Here is a 20,609-nt window from a genome sequence, read left to right on the forward strand (position 1 = left end):
TACTTACCCCTACTTTGGGGAAGGAATGAACTTCATCTTGTGAAGTTGAGTTCTCAGCTCCCAAATCAGACGAATCCCTAAAATGGTAGGTTTTGAGTCGGCGTTCTGGCCACTCGCACCAATGCAAATCAAAGGACCGCCCTCAATGGCAGGAGTTCCCAATTACCAGAATTAAGATCATGTTACCCATGGTCATCCTTAGTGAAGTGAAGTCTCAGTCGTGAATGGTGTTATATGACAAGACATTAACACTTCGAGGTCAAGTCTTATACAAACTCTTTGTATAGGACGCCCCTGCTCGCATGTCCACTAAATGATCAGGATCAGACCATCTGTGACAAGTCACAACATTTGTAACAATTCCACAAAGCGGGCCGCATTCGTAGTGTTACTAGGATAAGATTTTCCTCCTATATCCATATACTATAAACTATTTTTGTTGTCACTTAAGACATGATCCACTTGTATATTATTACATACATGCTTAAGTTACATAAAGACAACCAGGGATATTAAGTTTATTGGTTTATGGTAAAATAAAAAACATCTAAATGTGCAAAGTCAAGTAGTGAAGTAAATATCATTTATATTATACATCACAAGTGTTCGTACGAAGTTGTTTACAAACTACAGGACATGAGACTTTAGGGCACAAACCCCAACAACCTGCACAACCGGACCATGCCAACGTTAGTGTCATTACACTAAGGAGTGGCAAGGAACTTTCTTCAAATAATCTATCACCACCCGATAAGACCGACGAAGAAACTGAAACAATGAGGGTAAATCTGGAACACCATCATCCACTCCCAATGTAAGTAATCCTCCTTCATCTGTTATTGAACCTTATGTTCCTAAAGCTCCATTTTCTAGCAGACTAGAACGACCAAAACAAGAACAAAGGGACGAGAAGTTGATCGAAATGTTAAAAAAGGTTCAGATAAACATTCCTCTCTTGAATGCGATCCAACAAATCCCTAAGTATGCTAAATTCTTAAAGGAGTTGTGCACCAAAAAGAGGACAAATAAGGATAGAGAAAAGGTAGTGGTAAGTAAGAATGTATCTACTCTCTTGAAACATAATATTCCTGAAAAATGCCGAGACCTAGGTATGATCACTTTACCCTGCATAATTGGTAATAAAGTCATTCGGCATGCCATGTTAGATTTAGGATCCTCTATTAATGTTATGCCCTACCATACTTATAAGGATTTGAAATTGAATGATTTGCAAAAAAAATGTTGTATGCATTCAACTAGCTTATAGATCTTATATCCAACCCTTAGGGATTGTTGATGATGTATAGTTGCAAGTTAAGGACTTGACTTTTCCAGTTGATTTCTATATATTAAAAATGGATGAAATCTCTACACCTTCATCTTCTACAAATATGTTAGGTAGACCCTTCATGAAAACTACTAAAACTAAGATTGATGTGGATAAGAGATATCTATCTGTAGAATTTGATGGGGAGGTTGTATCTTTTAATATTTATGATGCCATGAGATTTCCTGAGGAATATCTGTCCTTGTGTTTGATTGAAACGCACGATGTGATTGATGAGATTGTATTGGATGATGATAATAATTCTAGCATGTTGGTTGCCCCCTTATTGATTTGGATTCGCCTAATTCACATGACTTATCTCTTCTTGATGTTGATAATAACAAAGTAGTAAAATCTTCTTCTGACTTCGATATTCTTGATTTGCATGTACAAGGAATTTAGCTAAAGGCTCTCCCTAGCCATTTGAAGTACGTGTACTTAGGAGAAGGAAACACCCTTCCAGTCATAATCTCCAGGGAGTTGACACCTACCTAGGAGGAATCCTTGATTGAAACCTTGAAAACTTACAAAGAGGCCATTGGGTGGACTCTAGATGATCTCTTGGGAGTAAGCCCTTCTTTTTGCATGCATAGGATCACTCTAGAGGAAAGAACCAAGCCCACAGTCCAGCCCCTTAGAAGACTAAGTCCCAATTTGAAGGATGTCGTTCTCAAAGAAATCATCAAGCTCAATGAAGCCAAAATCAGTTACCTAGTTCCTGACAGCAAATGGGTAAGTCCTATCCATGTTGTCCCTAAAAAGACCGGTATGACAATTGTGGAGAACGATAAGGGAAAGATGGTGCCAATGCATGTACAAAATGGTTGGAGAATGTGCATCAATTTCCGAAAGCTCAACAAGGTAACCAAGAAAGATCATTTTCCTATTCCTTTCCTGAATCAAATGGTGGAATGGCTCGTCGAAAAACCATTTTTCTGTTTTCTTGATGGCTTCTCTAGATTCTACCAAATCCCTATTGCCCAAAAATACCAGGAAAAGACTACCTTCACTTGCACCTATGGTACGTATGCCTTTAGAAGGATGCCATTTGGGCTTTGCAATGCCTTAGGTACGTTCTAAAGGTGTATGTATATTTTCCGACTTTATAAATAAGTGCATAGAGGTGTTTATGGATGATTTTATGGTTTATGGAGAGTCTTTTGAGGATTGTTTGCATAATCTTAGCTTAGTATTGAGACATTGCATTGAAGCTAACCTTGTTTTGAATTATGAAAAATGTCATTTCATGGCCTCTCATGGTATAGTTCTAAGACATCTAGTTTCTGAAAAAGGAATTGAGGTAGATAAAGCTAAGGTAAATGTTATTGCTAACCTCCCCTATCCTACTTGTGTTAGGGAGATTTGGTCTTTTCTCCAGGTTTCTACAGGCGTTTTATCAGAGACTTTTCGAAGTTGGCACTTCCACTATCGACATTGCTTCAAAAGGATGCCCCATTTGATTTTGACAAAAAGTGTAAGGAGACCTTTGACACTCTAAAGGAGAAGCTGATCACTACCTTGATTTTGCAACCTCCAAGATGGGATCTACCATTCAAGATCATGTGCGATGCTAGCAATGTTGGGATTGATGTCTTAATTCTCCAAGAGTCTCGTTGTTTTATAAAGATACACATTGTTTAATGAATAAAATAATTGTTTTTTAATTCTTGCATTTACTCATATCCAATAAACAAAGCTCCTTGATTATCTTATGTGAACTTAATGATGTATATGTGATGTACAAGTAGATCATGCCTTAAGTGATAACCTAAATAGATCTGTAGTATAAGGATTAAGGTGTGATACCTGATCCTGGTGACACTACAGATACGACCCGCTTTGTAGAGGTTTGTAAGCGTTGTAAACTACTATAGATGGTTGATCCTAACCATTCATGTGGAGACGTGGAGCGGGGGTTTCCTATACAAAGAGTTTGTATAAGACCTGGACCACAAGATGACTAGACTCTATATATAACGCCGTTGATACTAGAGACTTACATCTCACCTAAATGACCATAGGTGACACGACCTCAATCCTGAGTGTTTTGGGAACTCCTGCCTTTGAGGGCGGTCCTTTGATTAGTATGGGTGAGAGTGGCCAGATTGTCAACTCAACATGCCTACCTTTTTGGAGACTTGTCTGATCTGGGTGTTGGGAACTCAATCCACAAGATGGAATTTACTCATTTTCCGAAGTAGGAATAAGTAGAGAGATTGTTCCCTTAAGGGCTGATTCTGAGGTTTGAACATAGTGGCCACGGCTTCTCTTTGGAAGAGAAGACTCAGTCATAGTAGGACTATGACTTATATTCATTAGAGGGATCAGTGGTACTTAAGGAGACAGATGTAACTACAAGAGCATAACGGTTATTGGCCCAGTTGTACTTACGAGCGATCTGTGAAGGGTTGTTGCACCGCTGATTGGTTAAGATGGACACATAATATATCTATGGTAAGGAGAGTTCAGCTGTCGGTCTTTAGTGGAGTACCTGACAGTTTTCGGATGGTGGATCCCATGACTAAAGAGTTTAGTCAGTTATTCACATACCGTTGGAGCTTCGAGTTATAAGTCTATGAGGTCCCCTTAGTAGCTCAATGGATTCAGTTGAGGATTAGTTCTTGGTGTTGATTTGAAATGTTCAAATTGACAAGAGGTATTTTGATTATATATAATATAACCGGTTTGATGTATGAGATACATCTAGTGGAGGATTGATGTAAATGAGATTTACATTAAGTACCATGGTATAAAAAAAGAACTATGGTTTATATGTTTCATGAGATGAAATATTAAAACTATAGGTTATAAATAAAGTATGATAAGTTGGATAATTATGTTTATAATAATATTAATTATTGTCTAATTAATTCTTTTTCTTTTAAATAACCAAAGTAGTGGGTGGTTATTGGATCATGGTAACCTTGAGTTTAAAAGGAAAATGGCTTTCCTATTTTGAAAATAAGTTTTTACAAAAGATTGAAATTGTTTTGAGTTTTCTCTCCGCGCAAAAGAAACTCACGAAGTCGTCAAGTAAATTCAGATTTACTAAACGATGGCTGGGCGAGCTAAACGATCGTGCAGAGTAGAGCTAAACGATCGTGCAGTATTTACTAAACGATTGCATAGTTTTGCTAAACGATCGTTGGCCCAAGATAAACGATCGTGTAGTATCTGTAGGCGACAGACCGAGCTAAACGATGAGCTAAACAATCGCATAGCTTTTGCTAGACGATCGTTTAGCTTTATCTAAACGATTGGGCATCAACCTACGCCTTCTCCCACTTGCCCAGTTGTTACGCAATTGTTGTTTCCTCATTCATCTGCCTCATACCAAGTCCGAACAAAGCCTATCCTCTGGATTCTCACACCGAGAATACCAAGGTCGCCTTGTATTAACATAAGAGGCATAAAACACATTTTCATTATATCATAAAATGATCAACTAAATGTATGGAAGGAAAAAAAAAAAACAATGTTACTCTAATGCTAAAATGTTTAATTATTAATTTAAATAATTTTTTATTTTTTATTTTTATTCCTTTTTTTAAAAAAAATATCTATCGATATCAACATTTTTCTATAAGACTTCGGGAAAAAATACTTTTTGGTCTCTAACTCTTAGGTCTAGTTTCTCCCTAGTTTCAAAATATTGTACAGTTATTAAGTTTTGAATTTGGTTTAAATTCGGTCCCTAAATTTTAAAATATTACAATTTCACCCTTAATATTTGAGTTTTGTTTCAAATTGGTCCTTAAGTTTCAAAATTTATGCTTTTAAACTTGATTTTTCACTAAATACTTGTTTTCTGTCTTTAGTGGTAATGTCAAATAGTTAATTTAAGAGAATTGTAATTCAGTAAGTTTTACTATTTTTTCTATTCAAATTTAATTTTATTATATAAATATATAAACTCGATGACCCAAAAAATCCGATCAACCCTAATTAAATGAAAATTTGATAGGGTGGATCGATTCATAGGTTTACCTAAAATAACTCAAATTAATCCGAAATCAATCTGAAGTTATTATTAATTTGAAAAGTATGGTTTGTTTTACTTATGAATTTGGATTCAATTATATATACATATATTTATTTTAATTTGATTTAATATAACGATTTTTTGGATTATTTTAAATACTTAAAAAGAATTGAAATTGAATTCGATATACGAAAGTAATAAAATAAAATTTTTACGTATTTAACATTTTACTTGTTTTTAAGAAAAGAAATTTAATATCGGGTTGACGACTTAAATAGAACCACCGACCAGTCTCCTTCTACCACGTTTCCGTTCCCTTCCACGAATCTATCATATACAGCCACAAATTATGTCAATCACATACACTCGAATCGAATCATCTGGTCCGTTAGATAAGAAAAGAACTTTTGAATATTGCCACGTGTCCGTTTAAACTCTACACTATCATGGTCCTTATCGCACCTTAGAATTTACAAGGTTGTTCTCTCTTGTGCTTCAGGTTTCATTTCAGTTGCCATATTTTTCCAAATTGTGTTTCTGTCTTATCCCTTTACTCTCGCCTTAGCCCTCGCAATTTTGCTCAATCCTTTGTCTTCACCGTACACGTCAATCGGAATCGGAAGCGGAATCTAAATCGGCCGGATATTTGTTGGTCGGTTTCCGATGGGAAGTTCTGCAATTGGGATGTGAGCGTAATCTTGGTCCAATTTTGGCTTGGTTCTTCGAGAAGTTAAGTTGATGCTTTTTGTCCGAGGATTTCTTTAATTGAATTCGGTGGAGGTTTCTTGTTTGAGGTGAGAATTTATCTCTTTCTTCCACAATTTAGCTGAATTCTTTTGTTCTTGTTTTCATGCGTTCGATGGACTTGTCTTGTGGGTGGTGAGTATTTAGTCTAGTTGAACTGGATTTAGGTTACTGTTTAGGAGATGCTTTATTGTGTTGTATGAGCTTGGAAGCGTCAATAGAGGGTGGGAAAAGATAAAAGAACGAGGATTTGTGGTGATGGTTAGAGAAATGCACGTATATGGGAAAATGCCGAGTTGTCTCCGTTGAGTTTTTACTGACCCTCGGTTTCGTCTTGCCCCATGATGTCTTGGATTATTAGGTTAGATTTTGTTTGATAGATTTCAACATTTTTTTTATTGAAGTTGATGATAGTGGATGTAAAGGAAAAGTACTCGTCTGTTGAAGAGAAGTGGACATGATATGTATTTGGCTTTGGTCTCGTTGGACTAGATCATGTGAACGCTCTCGTTTCATTTCTTAGTTGCCATAGGAAAATGTTTAGATCATTTCTATGGGAACTTGGAAGAGTTGAAAAAGGGTGGTTGTATTTTTTAACTTGATTGAAGGAAATGTGGATGTTCCGGGCCTTTGCAGAGGACTTTACGTCAATTCAAGGTGGATAGACTTTTGAAATGGGTTGAAGGAAACCCGAATGTTTCAGCCTTTCAGACATCTGTGAAGGACAAATGGGTACTAAGGCACACAATCTTATTGATTTAAATTCCTTGTGGATGTAGTTTGAGGAGTTGATGAGACCTTTATTACGGGGGATGAGGTGGAATGGGAATTTTTATGTGTTTTATTTGGTGTAGAGGACTGTCGGGACTACTTGGCATTCATTTTAGTTCATTCCATGGTGTTTTAGCAAAGAATAGTAGCCTTATTGCTAGAAGAAGGCGATACCACATGAAAGTTGCTGTATTGTGTTGTCAGTGGTGTTCATGAATGATCTTATTGTCAGCGACTCAACATCCAAATTTCTCTAGAACTATTCTCACAATAAGAGCACTTGCCATTCAGTTATAACAATAAGAGCATTCTGTAATGTCTGAGAACATAGGTGAAGTAGGAGAATTGGATCATTATCAAGTTTGGCCTTTGTAAATGTCCTTTCAACTTCCAAGTCATCCTCAGTGTTGTATGACAATGGGGTCTTGTTCTTGTTGACATCAGCAAGCGGCTTACAAGTTGGGCTTGACCAAGGGAACCAAGCAATTTTATGCAAATAAATTTATAATATTTTTCTTCCCATTTGGTGGACTTTGAGGGCATGATCATTTGATAAGTCGCATGAACCATGGTATTTTAAATTACTACTACTGTAGGAAATTTGGAAATTAAAGCATTTTGGTTCATACCTTTTTAATATTTTGCAGACAAAATGAAGGGTGTTAGAGACTGGTTGTTTTCTCAGTTAGTATCCAAGTCAGTGGTTTCATCAAGACCATTACTGGGGAGTGACAGTTTCTTTGGCGAGGAAAATAAAGAGCATATGGATGAAGACCAAGATGATGAAGGTACATAATGATGTACATGATGACTTTTGTCTTTGTTTTATATCAAAATTTTCTTGCCTCTGCTGATGGCCCAAATTCTAAGAAAATTTATAGCTTGATTGGTTTACTTATTCAATAGGACATCTCTTTTAAGGATGCTGGCACGTTAAAATTTCCATTGTCGCTCTAAACTCCAAAGGGATATATTTTAGACTATAATGAAGGATTGATGTTCTATTTGGTTTTATGCTATCCTTTGGGAATGTAGAGTGAGATAAAACTTAGAGCTTTTGAAAATAAGATGAAAGATTTTGACGGTGTTTGATTTAGGTAAATGGTTGCCCTCCTCATGCACTCTTTCCGAATTTTATAACTCAATGCTACTTGTATCTTTGCTAACTGGGATTCCTTTCCATAGTTTCCATGGCTTGTTGGCTGGATTGCTAATCCCCGACCCCCACCTCTTTTGTATTCTTTGTTTGTTAGCCATACTTTATGTTCTTACAAAAGTAAGGTATATTATCTTCCTTGAGAAAGTATTCATAATTCTTCTTATCTATACCTTTGTTTTTATGGTTTTTTCTCTTCCTGCCTGATTTGGTTGTTATTGTATTTCCTTAACTTGTCAGTTAATTAACTCTTTATGTTCATTTGTAAAGATTCAAAAAACGTATATCTTTATGTTCATCATTTGTAAAGATTCAAGTAATATATATCTTCTTATATCTCTTAACCTTGTACCTCAAAACAGCCTTTGGAGCCTAAGTTTTTGGGTGGTATATTGGCTTCATTTCTATTAGTTGTGGCTAGAAGTAGGAAAGCTACTTAATATTGTGAATTTTTTTTATCTCCAAGTTTATGCCTGGCATCCTTAACATTAATATTCTTCTCTGTCAACCTATTTGTCCCCATGGCTCATCACAGGGTAGTAATATAACGTTGATGATGCTACTTGATTGCTGATCAGAGAAAATGGTTTTAAAGAAGTCTTCTTTACTGTTAAAGCTTCATACTAGCTGTTGCATGAGCTACATTCTACTGTAGAAGACTGTAAACTTGTTTTATAAACCTTTTCTTCTTTTTTTCAAACCCTGAAAATTTTATAGTGACATCATATACCTTTTGTAGCTGCACAAGCAACCGATATAGTAGCACCCATTCCCCCTCATACATCAGACTCTGGTGGGAATTTGGAGAATCAAGATGATTTGTCCCTGCCACAGGTTGGTGGAGATTCATCCCAATCTCAACACAGCTCTAATAACAGGGTAAAGATGGATGTGTTAACAAAGATTGAGGACCTCCAAGTTCAGTTCTTTCGACTTCTATTGAGAATTGGGCAGACACAGAACAATTTGCTAGTGGAAAAGGTTCTATATCGAATACATCTAGCAACTCTGATACAGGTAGGGGAATCTGATCTTAAAAGAGTAAACCTTGAAAGGGGCAAAGCCAGAGCAAAAGCAGCTGAACAAGAAGCAGCTGGGATACCAGAATCAAACTTCACATTTAGAATACTTGTACTGGGAAAAACAGGAGTTGGTAAGAGTGCTACAATAAACTCCCTCTTTGATCAAACAAAAACTGCAACTGATGCATTTCAACCTGCAACTGATCATATTCAGGAGATTATGGGAACGATTAACGGGATTAAAGTATCCATCATTGATACCCCTGGTCTTTCACAATCGTCCTCAGGAAATATGAAGAGAAATAAAAAAATAATGTTTTCTGTGAAGAGATATATAAGGAAATCCCCACCAGATATTGTTTTGTACTTTGATCGCCTTGACCTCATAAATAAGAATCATGGTGACTACCTTTTGATGAAGCTAATAAATGAGGTCTTTGGTTCTGCAATTTGGTTCAACACCATCCTAGTCTTGACTCATTGTTCCTCAGCTCTTCCGGAAGGACCTGATGGATATCCTGTCTCCTTCGAATCATATGTGGCCCATTGCTCCGAGGTTTTGCAGCAAAATATACATCAAGCATTGTCTGACCTGAAACTTGACAATCCCGTCCTTTTGGTTGAGAACCATCCTCAGTGTAGGAAAAATATTATGGGGGAAAAAGTTCTTCCAAACGGACAGGTCTGGAGATCACATTTCTTGTTGTTGTGCATTTGTACTAAAGTTTTGGGCAGCATTAATTCCCTATTGAAATTTCAAAATTGCATTGAGCTAGGACCATTAGCTATTTCTCGGCTGCCTTCACTTCCCCACTTACTCTCATCCTTTTTACGGTACCGAAGCGTGTCAAATCCATCAGATGTGGACTATGACATCGAAGCTATTCTACTTGACGACAATGAAGAAGATGAGTATGACGATCTACCTTCTATTCGTATTCTGACAAAATCTCAATTCGAGAAATTGTCAAACTCACAGAAAAGGGAATACCTGGATGAGCTGGATTACAGGGAAACTCTATATTTAAAGAAACAGTTAAGAGAAGAGTATCAAAAGAGGAAGGAGATCAAGCTTTTAAAAGATAGAGACTTGTTACACAATGATAATAATTATGATTTGCAGGCATTGCCGGAGGCAGATGCTGTCCTTCCAGATATGGCCGTTCCCCCCAGTTTTGACTCAGATTGTCCTGTTCACAGATATCGTTGCATTGCAATAGATGATCAGTGGATTGTAAGACCTGTTCTTGACCCACAAGGATGGGATCACGATGTAGGCTTTGACGGGATAAATCTGGAAACAGCAATGGAGATGAACAAAAATGTTTTTACCTCAGTCACTGGACAGTTGAGCAAGGATAAGCATGTATTTAACATTCAGTCTGAGTGTGCTGCTTCTTACATGGATTCTAGGGGATCTTCTTATACTTTAGGTCTAGATGTTCAATCTGCTGGTACAGATAGGATGTACACTGTTCATAGCAATGCAAAGCTGGGGAGCATTAAACACAACCTTCCTGGGGTTGGAGTTTCTCTGACATCTTTCAAGAGAAATTGCTATTATGGGGCGAAGCTCGAGGATACCATATCTTTAGGTAAGAGAGTGAAGTTTGTAGTCAATGGCGGTCGTATAGAAGGAGCGGGACAAATGGCATATGGTGGGAGTGTAGAAGCTACTTTAAAAGGTAGAGACTACCCAGTGAGGAATGACCATCTCAAGCTAACAATGACAGTTCTCTCTTTCGACAAGGAAACAATCCTGGGTGGGAACGTAGAGTCTGAGTTTCGGCTTAGTCGAAGCATGAGACTGTCAGTTAATGCCAACTTAAATACCCGTAAAATGGGTCAGATCTGCATAAAAGCAAGTAGCTGTGAGCATTTGCAGATTGCTCTGGTTTCTGCTTTTACAATCTTGAGAGCCCTTCTGCGTAGAAAGGAAATCGAAACATTGTAGGTTTCAGATGAATCTATGGCAAATTCTGAACTCAGCTGAGACTACTCTGCAATCTAGACCAAGAGACCCAAAAATGAGATGTTTTAAAAGACCGCACATAATTAATCTTCCTTGTGTCGGTACTCTATTTGCTTTCCCGGAGAAGTATATTGCTGATTGCTAGCAGAGAAAGGTGTTCTTACTTGATAGTTATCAGGAATTTTTATTGGCGAAGTTGGCCAAGAGGTATGTATACTTGGGGGAAATTTTGAGTTCATAAATTGTACAGCGATAGATCATGTTAGCTTTTGTTCTTATTAAACTTCTTGAATAAATTCCAATTTTTGTATTTATTGAACATCTCTTCTCTTTAATAATCATAGATTTTGTTAGTCAACTTGAATCTTTATTTGAATTATTTTTTTGTGCAACAACTTGAATCTTTAGTGGGAAATATATTGGTAAATATTTAAGGGGTGGTTTGTTTCAAGGGGTGGGATTGGATGAGTTAGGCATCCTAAGTCCAACCCTTGTTCCGGGGTATGGATTTAGCTTCCTATATCATTTTCCCATGGATTTGAATAGTAAACACAATTCAAACTCGTGAGTTATCCTATTTTTTTTTCTTTTTTCTAATTTAATTTAGAAAGTACGTTGACCAACTTCCGGACATCATTGTCGGCCAACTTCGGCCGCCACCCTTTGGCGATCGTCGTCGGTTAACTCTAGCCGCCACGTTGGCAACCGTCGCTGGCCAACTCCGGTCGCCACCTCGGCACCTGCTATTGACCAACTCCAACTGCCACCCTTGGCGATTGTCGTCGGCCAACTTGGACCACTACCTTGGCGATCGTCATTTGCCAACTCTGATTGTCACCTTGGTTACTATTGTCGGTCAACCTCCGATCGCCACCAGGTAACTTCGATCACAATTGATGAACCTTTGGCAACCTCCCTTTCCCCTACACTGTCGAAATTTCAGACACCAACTTTGTCGACAAATCTCCGACTGCCACTAACCAACCTTGAAAAACATTAATAAAAACACTCTTAGTATATAACAAACTAGACAAATTTGTATACATTTTCAAGAAAGAATTGTTATTTTTATTTTAATGAGTTCTTATCAAAAGTGTTTCAATAAAAATGATTTTTTGAAAGATATTTTTTCTAAGTCATTTCAAACATGTCATTAGACTGCAATTGTATAAGTATATTTATTTAGGGTATATGTGTAGAAAGTCCTAATTTAATTTAATAATATTTTCATTTTTTTCGTTGGTCAATTTAACTAACTCGAAGACTTAGACTCATATTATGAACGTAAAGGTTTAGAATGTTTAAAATAATTAGCGATCAAATAAAAACTAAGACTCAAAATTTATGATTTCTTATTTCTCAAATGTAATTTGATTATTAAAAAAAAGTATACTTCATTTCACAAACTAAATATCTATAAATTTGTACTTCATTTCTAGGTTATTTAAGCTTAAAGTCCAAACACAGATTTTTTAAACCCAGGCTTTCAAAACCTGCATTCCAAACACAGTTTTCTTAAATCCAGATTATCTAAACCTCCCAACCTAATCTCCCAGGCTTAACATTTCCATACTTAAGATTCCAAATCTGCACAGTCAAATGTCTCCTAAGTTTGTTTTTTGGCATCGCCTCAAATTAATCAAGGTAAGAAGAAAACTAGAAGTTCTAAAGTTGTGGGCCTATATAATAAGACATATGGGAGGTGTTTGGCATACAAGTTTGGAACCTTAAGTATGAGAATGTTAAGTTTAGGGATTAGATTGGGAGGTTTAGATAGTTTGAGTTTAAGAAAACTATGTTTGGAGATTTATAAATCTTTAGTTTTTGAAATATTTTTTTGTATTTAATCACTGGTTAAATTTAGATTAGTTTAAATTTGTCATCTAATTATTTTAGTTAAGTTTAAAATAAACCAAAAAATTTAGAAGAATATTTTTTTAAAAAAAATTGAAATAGAGATTTTGATTAAAATTATATTTTATTTATTCTTTTTTTTAATAATTTGATATTTTAATTTTACTAGATTTTGAAATAAAATTTCATAGATTTTTGTTGCTTTAACAAATTTGAAAATGATTTTTTTTAACCATAATATGCTAACTTAAATTTGAAATAAATTAGTATTTTAATATTAAATTCAATTATTAATTCTTTCTTTTTTATTAAATGATATTTGACAAATAAAAAATCATAAATTTTGAGTTTTAGTTTTTATTGGTTGCTAATTGTTTTAAACATTTTATACTTTTACGTTTAGAAAATGATTCTAAGGCTTTGAACTAGTTAAATTGACAAATGAAAAAAAAATGAAAATATTATTAGATTAAATTAGGGCTTTCTACACCTATACCCTAAATAAATATACCTATATAAATTGCAATCTAATGGCGTGTTTGAAATGACTTGGAAAAAAATATCTTTCAAAAATTCATTTTTATTGAAATACTTTTGATAGAAACTCACTAAAATAAAAAAGCATGCATGTATTGCAATTCTTTCTTAAAAGTGTTATTATATACAAATTTGCCTAGCTTGTTATATACTAAAATTTTTATTAATGTTTTTCAATGTTGGTTGATGGCAGTCGGAGATTGACCGACGAAGCTGGTGGCGGGAATTTCAGCAGTGTGGAGGGAAGGGAGGTTGCTATAGGTTGATCGATGGTGATCGAAGTTAGTCGATGGCGGCTGGAGGTTGGCCGACAGAGGTCATCGAGGTGATCGTCGGGGTTGGCAGATGACAGTCATCGGAGGGTGGCAGCGGTCGGAGTTGGCCGGCGATGGTCGTCAAGGTGGCGGCTAAAGTTGGCCAATAGAGGTCGCCAGAAGGTGGCGGCTGGAGTTGGCCGACAACAATCGCCAAAGGTGGCAGCCGGAGTTGGCCAACAGTGATCACCGAAGGTGGCTAAATTAAATTAGAAAAAAGAAAAAGCATGGGGTAACCCGTGGGTTTGAATTGTGTATACTATTCAAATCCATGGAAAAATAATGTAGGAAGCTAAACATATGCCCCAAAGAAGGGTTGGGCTTAGGATGTCTAACCCATCCAATCCCAACTCTGGAAACAAACGCCCCATACTAGGTTGAAAAATTACTTTTCTTTTAGTCTTTGGTAATTTAATTTTCAAAACCTATTTTTTCTAGTCTCAGATTTTTTTAGAATGTGTGTGTTTGGAATCTAAGTTTTCAATTTTTTTTTAAATAATGTTATTTTAATAATTATTAACAAAAATAGAGTTGGGTAGAAAATATTTACAAAAATAGATGTTTGAATTGTGTACTCGATATACGATTACCACTGAATTGTGTACCCGGTACATGATTACCTTTAAATCGTGTACTCGGTACACGACTACTGACCTGGCACGCGCATACTGCCATATGGATAGTCATGCACATTGACCAAGTAATCGTGGACGGGGTCTACGATTACCCTGGTACACGACTTAGTGGTCCCTTAAACCACTCGTGACCCTTCCTCTTCTTCCTCTCATTCGAAACATTTCTCATTTTCTTCCTCCTTACTACCGACGGTCGCCAAATCCAGCGCCGTCTCCGATCTTGTTGTCGCTGCCACCGTGAGCCGATCTACCATATGTCATCTTCAATCTTTGTTGCCGTTCGCCTTAGGTAAAACTTTTTCTTTATTTTTTCTAATATATGAATTTGTATACTCAGACTTTTATAGATTTGTTTATTTTGGTTGATTTTATAGATTTATTAATATGATTTAATATGATTTTTTTTATAGATTTGTATACGTGGGCGGATTTATGTATACTTTATAGATTTGTTTATATGATTTTTTTTTAATTATACTGTTGAATTTTTATAATGTATACTTTATAGATTTTGTTGGGCTAATTTTATTGGGCTATTTTTTGGTGATTTCGTTGGGTTATGGGTTGATTTAATAAAATATTTGAATTTCTTTAAATAGAATAAACAATTTTTTTTATCGTATTAACATATTTTTTTGTCAACTATAACAGTTGAAAAATTTTGAATAAATATGTCGATGAGGATTTAGTTATTCTTGAACCTGGAAATGATGGACATAGTGATATTGAGTTGAACTTGATGAATTATTTGGAAATGATAGAAGTGAGAAACATGATCTTGAGTTGGCAGATATTTTCACCCAAATAGATTGGAAAATTATTAATTCAACATGTGAACGAGGATCAACTTTGGAAGAAAGAAGTATATGTGTAGATAATTCTAGTCTAATACTTTACAACTTGCTGTAAAAAAAATACTGTGTAACAGAACAATATGAGATTATTATAGTGGAATCAAATCAAGATATTTTGTATGTGAGATGCAAACAGTAGAAGGATGGTTGTGATTAGAGGTTACGCGCATGTCGGCATAAAACTCATGGGATGTTCGAAATCACCAAACTTGAAGGGGAACACTCATGTTTGTATTCAAAATTGACATCGGATCATTCATAGCTTGATTCAAATTTTATGAGTATCGAAATCCAAAATATGGTTAGAGCTGATCTCAGGGTACCTGTCTACTCCAAGAAGAGACTAAAAAAACAGTATGGCTATAATGTTAATTATAGATGGGTGTAGCAAGCCAAAAGAAAAGCATTGATTGTTATGTTTGGTGATTGGGAGAAATCATATTTAGAGCTTCTGTATTGATTGAGTGATCTTATTCATTACAATCCAGGAACATGATCGGATTGGTATTTCCTTCCGTCTGATGTGCCAGGTATGACTATTTTTTGTCGAGTTTTCTGGTCCTTCGGTCCTAGAGAAGGTTCAAATATTGTAGACCATTAATCCAGATCGATGGAACTCATCTATATGAAAAGTAGGGAAATTATTGACCGTCTTATCTATTGATGCAAATGGGCATATATTTCCCCTTGCTTTTGCTATTGTTGAAGGTGAAAATTCATTTAGTTGGTCATAGTTTTTGTGGGCATTGCGTGAATATGTTACCCAACGATATGGTATTTGTTTGACTTCTTATAGACATAAAGGCATTCTTACTATAATTAATAATGAGAAAATTGGTTGGGGTGGACCTAGAGCGTATCATCGATATTGTCTTCATCATATTGTAAGTAATTTCAATACGAAATATAAATCAAAGCAACTAAAAGATTTGGTGTTTAAGGCAGGAAATCAACACCAAAGGCGCAAATTCATTCGGTGCATGAAAAGGTTGAAACAATTGAACCCTTAATGCCTTAATATTTTTTTGATATTGACTTAGAAAATTGACTCAGTCTGGGTACCGCTATGGGTGGATGATAAGCAATACAGAAATGTATGAATGGTGTTTTCAAAGGTGCTAGAATATTACCAATTACTTCTTTGGTTAGGCTAACATTCTATCGCATAACATTGTAATAGCAGTTTGTAATTACATGCGTTTGGCATACATACCTCTTATTGATGAATGCTACAAGTTGTCTCATTTTAAGCGATGTTATGAAGGTCGCTTCCATTCAATACAACACCCAGATTATTGGCCAAAATTATCATTTATGGAAGTTCGTCCGAATGCTGCCTTACTAAGATAACAAGGTCAACCAAAAAGTACGCGCATTCATAATGAAATGGATTTGAGAGAGGCAAGCCAAAAAGTTTGATGTACAATTTGCAAGGGAGAAGAACATAACAAGCGTACTTGTCCACAACATACATTAGGTGCTTCCTCTTCGGGCCATTGAATTTTTTATGTAATTGTATTTTTAATGTAATTGTAATTGTATTTTTTATATAATTGTATTTTTTTTTTAAGTAGTTCGTTTTTTTAATGTAATGTAATTATTTATGTACTTGTGTTTTTAATGTAATTATATTTTTTATGTACTTGTGTTTTTAATGTAATTATATTTTTTATGTACTTGTGTTTTTAATGTAATTGTATTTTTTATGTAATGAAGTTTTGTTATGTAATGTAATTTGAACTTCTTAGGTAATGGAGTCTGATCCTTCTAATCCTGTACAATTATATCAACAAAATACCCATCGTTCAAAATCGATATGGGATAGTTCTTCTACCGTAGTTTTGGGTTGTCGGAGAAGGGAGATATCTGCACAACATAGTAACCCATTTGATCTACGCTATGTTGAACAGGCTAGTTTTCTTAGGATTGCACATATCAGATTTATCCAACTTGATTGGCACCTCATTACTGCTTTAGTTTAGCGTTGGAGATCAGAAACTCACACATTTCACCTGCCATGGAATGTATGATTACGTTGCAGGATGTTGTCATTCGGTTTGAGTTACGAATGGACGGGGAACCTTTGACAGGTTCATTACAATATAATTGGAAAACTATTTGTGACGAGCTCTTGGATTCTACCAGATGATCTGAAAGGCTCGAGATTGAGTATCCCGTGGTTGGCATCCCAGTTTCCAAAATTACCTCTCGATACCGACGACATCAACGTATGTAAGTATGCACGAGCATACATTATGCAGCTTATTGAAGGATTTTTGTTCGCTGATAAGTCGAACACTCTAGTACATCTTATGTTTCTCCCTCTACTGTCTGATTTCGAGCATGCTGGTACGTACTCGTGGGGTGGTACCTGTCTTGCATGGCTTTATAGAGAATTTTGTCGGGCTACTAATGCACAAGCATTAGAAATAGTGGGGTCACTGATACTACTATAGGTATGGGCTTATGATAGATTTCAAATTATAGCACCATAAGTGCAGTTACATGCCCCAGTCATCGTCCACTTAGTGTCAGGTATTATTTCATTTATATATTTATTTCGTTATCATTTTATGTAAGAATATAAATTAATTGTATTTTTTTTATAATTTTAGATGAAGTGGTGTATTAACTGCCTCTGAACAGTCAGCAAATATGTTGCTAGTATATCAAAAAAAATATTTGACAGACTAATGTACGATCAAGTAACAAATGTATATATAAATGAATATTTAAAACATTTGGTCAAATTAATTGAGTGTATAATTATCTTCTTTTTTTTGTTAGATTAATTGGACGCCATATACGCAAGATATTTGGTCATCACTACCTGATTATTTTCATGATGGTAAAGACATGTGGTTGACCGTTAGCCCTCTTATATGCTTCCATAGAGTGGAGTTACATCATCCAGATCATGTGTTGAGACAGTTCGGTTTGCGACAGACGGTACTTTCGTTGTGCTATACACTCCCAGCACTACACCAGATTGATTTGATAGGTAAGCACAACCAAGACTGACGTCGAATTCACGCGGAGTATATATCCTACTGGCATGCATGACATGATCGTTGTGCACAAGGAGAAATAACAAATAGACCAGTTGTATCAAAGGACTACTTTTCCTGGTACGATTCAATCATGAGGCGATTTATCACACCTGACAGTGTTTTCTATTACTGCATGGTAAGAGATTTAAAATCAGATATTTCTCAAATATATGTTATGAATATTGTTTAATATTAATTTTTTCGTCATACAGAATAATTTTATCGAAAAAGTACAACAATTTCAGTACAACACGAGTTACCAGAGCTGGGTTCAATATATAACCAAACATTGGTCAACACAGAAACTTGTTGGGGTTGATGCCCTAAAGTCTCGTGTCCTGTAGTTTGTAAACGGTTTGTACGAACGCTTGTGTTGTATAATATATGATATTTTACTTCACTTCTTGATTTTGCTCAATTATTTCTTTTGTTTGCTTTACCATAAACCAATAAACATAAAATCCCTAGTTATCTGTACATAACTTAAGCATGTATGTGGTGACATACAAGTGGATCATGTCTTAAGAGATAACCAAAATGGTCTGTAATAAATGGATATATGAGGGAAACCTTATCCTGGTAACGCTATGGATACGGCCCGCTTTGTGGAATGGTCACAAGTGTTGTGACTTGTCACAAATGGTCTGATCCTGATCATTCGTGTAGGGGACATGTGAGCGGGGGCGTCTTATACAAAGAGTTTGTATAAGACCTGACCACGAAGTGTTAATGTCTCGTTATATAACACCGTTCATGACAGAGACTTCACTTCACTAGGATGACCATAGGTAACATGACCTCAATCCTGAGTGAGTTGGGAACTCCTGCCATTGAGGACGGTCCTTTGATTTGTATGGGTGTGGGTGGCCAGGTCGCCGACTCAAATCTACCAAGATTCGTCTGATTTGGGAGCTGGGAACTCAGCTACAAAAGATGGAATTCACTTCTTCCCCGAAGTAGGGGCAAGTAGATAGATAACTCCCTTAAGAGTTGATTCTAGGGATTGAACTATGTGGCACCTTATGAACCTAGGGAACCTTAGGTAGCTTGGATAAAGTCGAGAATTAGTTTATAGAGTCAGTTTGAAATGTTCAAATTGACAAGAAGGAGTTCGATTATATATGTTATAATTGACTAAATGTATGAGATACATTATTTTGGAGGAAATTAGATACTAATATGATTTATATCAAGTAGAGGAGAAATTACTATAGTATATGATATCAAACTATAGGTTAAGAATATAATATGATTATATTTATTTATTAATTGATTGGTTAATTATGTGATAATTGGCCAAAAACTTCTCCTAAATGTGCGTTAGTGGGAAAATCAAATTCGGTTATTGTAACTGAACAATAAAATGAAAATTGGTTTCATTTTACAAAGAGTTCGAAAAAATCGCTCAAGGTGTGAAAACGTAACGATCGCTTAGCTGAGAGCCTATACGATAACGCCCTATCGCCTAAACGATCGCACACCTCGCATACTAAACGATTGCACGCATTTTCTAAACGATCGTTCAGCTTTTCTATACAATCACTTAGCATGCCGAGTTTTCTAAACGACCGTTTAGTAAAACCTTCTCGATCGTGTAGCTTTCTCTAAACGATAAGCATCCGCTATACGATAGCTCTCTCCCACTTGCTTGTCGTTTTACACGATCATCCCTTTCCTCCTTCCTCTACCAATTCTATCACAGACCACTCTTTGGATTCTCACTCCGAGAATACCAAGGGCTCTAAGTGATGGTGTCGTCCCCGGTCTTGCTTGTTCGTTTGCTGTTGTTCGTGTAGACGATCTTGCTACTGGTAGCCGACTGTTTGTTGGGCGATAAAGAACGTAGAGGGTTGCTTCCGCTGGGTTGAGTTCAAAGTGAAGACAGTCTTCAACTAGTACGTTAACTCAATCTATTGTTATTTTTTCGTTTGTCGTTAATTAGTGTTAAACTGCATACCTGTTTGGTAGAATGTGTGTGTGTGGTAATTCAGTCACAATGAAATAGGAAAGATCCGAACACGCTCAAGGATACTTTTGTTTAAGAATTCCTTCAATTAGTATCAGAGCCAGGTTCTGATATTCCAATTTCATTGATGCAACGAATTACATATACATTCATGGTGGGTGCATATCTGCTTTGTTTAATTGTTAAATTATTGTGGATGTGCGGATTAATGGAGTTTTCTGAGATGTTGCCTCAATTTGATTTAATTCTTTTTCATTTTCGGTTAATTGTAAAGGCCCCTGCGTTTTTTGGCATAATTAATTGTAATCGAGTCTGTAATTCAAAGTTAGTTTGAGTCTTGAGTCGTTCGTGAAGAAGTTCGGAGCAAATGTTGTTGTTCTTCGAGATGAAGATGATCAAGGGTTGATTGGGTTTTGTAAACGATG

At 35.9% G+C, this 20,609-nt stretch overlaps 1 protein-coding gene across 2 annotated transcripts; it reads left to right on the forward strand.

Moving 5' to 3' along the window:
* The first annotated feature begins 5,812 nt into the window (after window positions 1-5,812).
* LOC120079638 (translocase of chloroplast 90, chloroplastic) lies at window positions 5,813-11,332 on the forward strand. Of its 2 annotated transcripts, none has more exons than XM_039033905.1 (3): window positions 5,813-6,103; window positions 7,472-7,612; window positions 8,720-11,332. In XM_039033905.1, exons 2-3 carry the CDS (start codon window positions 7,477-7,479, stop codon window positions 10,954-10,956), a joined length of 2,373 nt encoding a protein of 790 aa, XP_038889833.1. In that variant the 5' UTR covers window positions 5,813-6,103; window positions 7,472-7,476; the 3' UTR covers window positions 10,957-11,332. The 2 variants fall into 2 exon arrangements, with proteins under 2 accessions (XP_038889833.1, XP_038889832.1); XM_039033904.1 differs by lacking the exon at window positions 5,813-6,103 and adding an exon at window positions 6,110-7,395.
* The last annotated feature ends 9,277 nt before the right edge of the window (window positions 11,333-20,609 follow it).

This window comes from Benincasa hispida, chromosome 6 (genome assembly GCF_009727055.1).
Source record: "Benincasa hispida cultivar B227 chromosome 6, ASM972705v1, whole genome shotgun sequence".
NCBI lineage: Eukaryota > Viridiplantae > Streptophyta > Magnoliopsida > Cucurbitales > Cucurbitaceae > Benincasa > Benincasa hispida.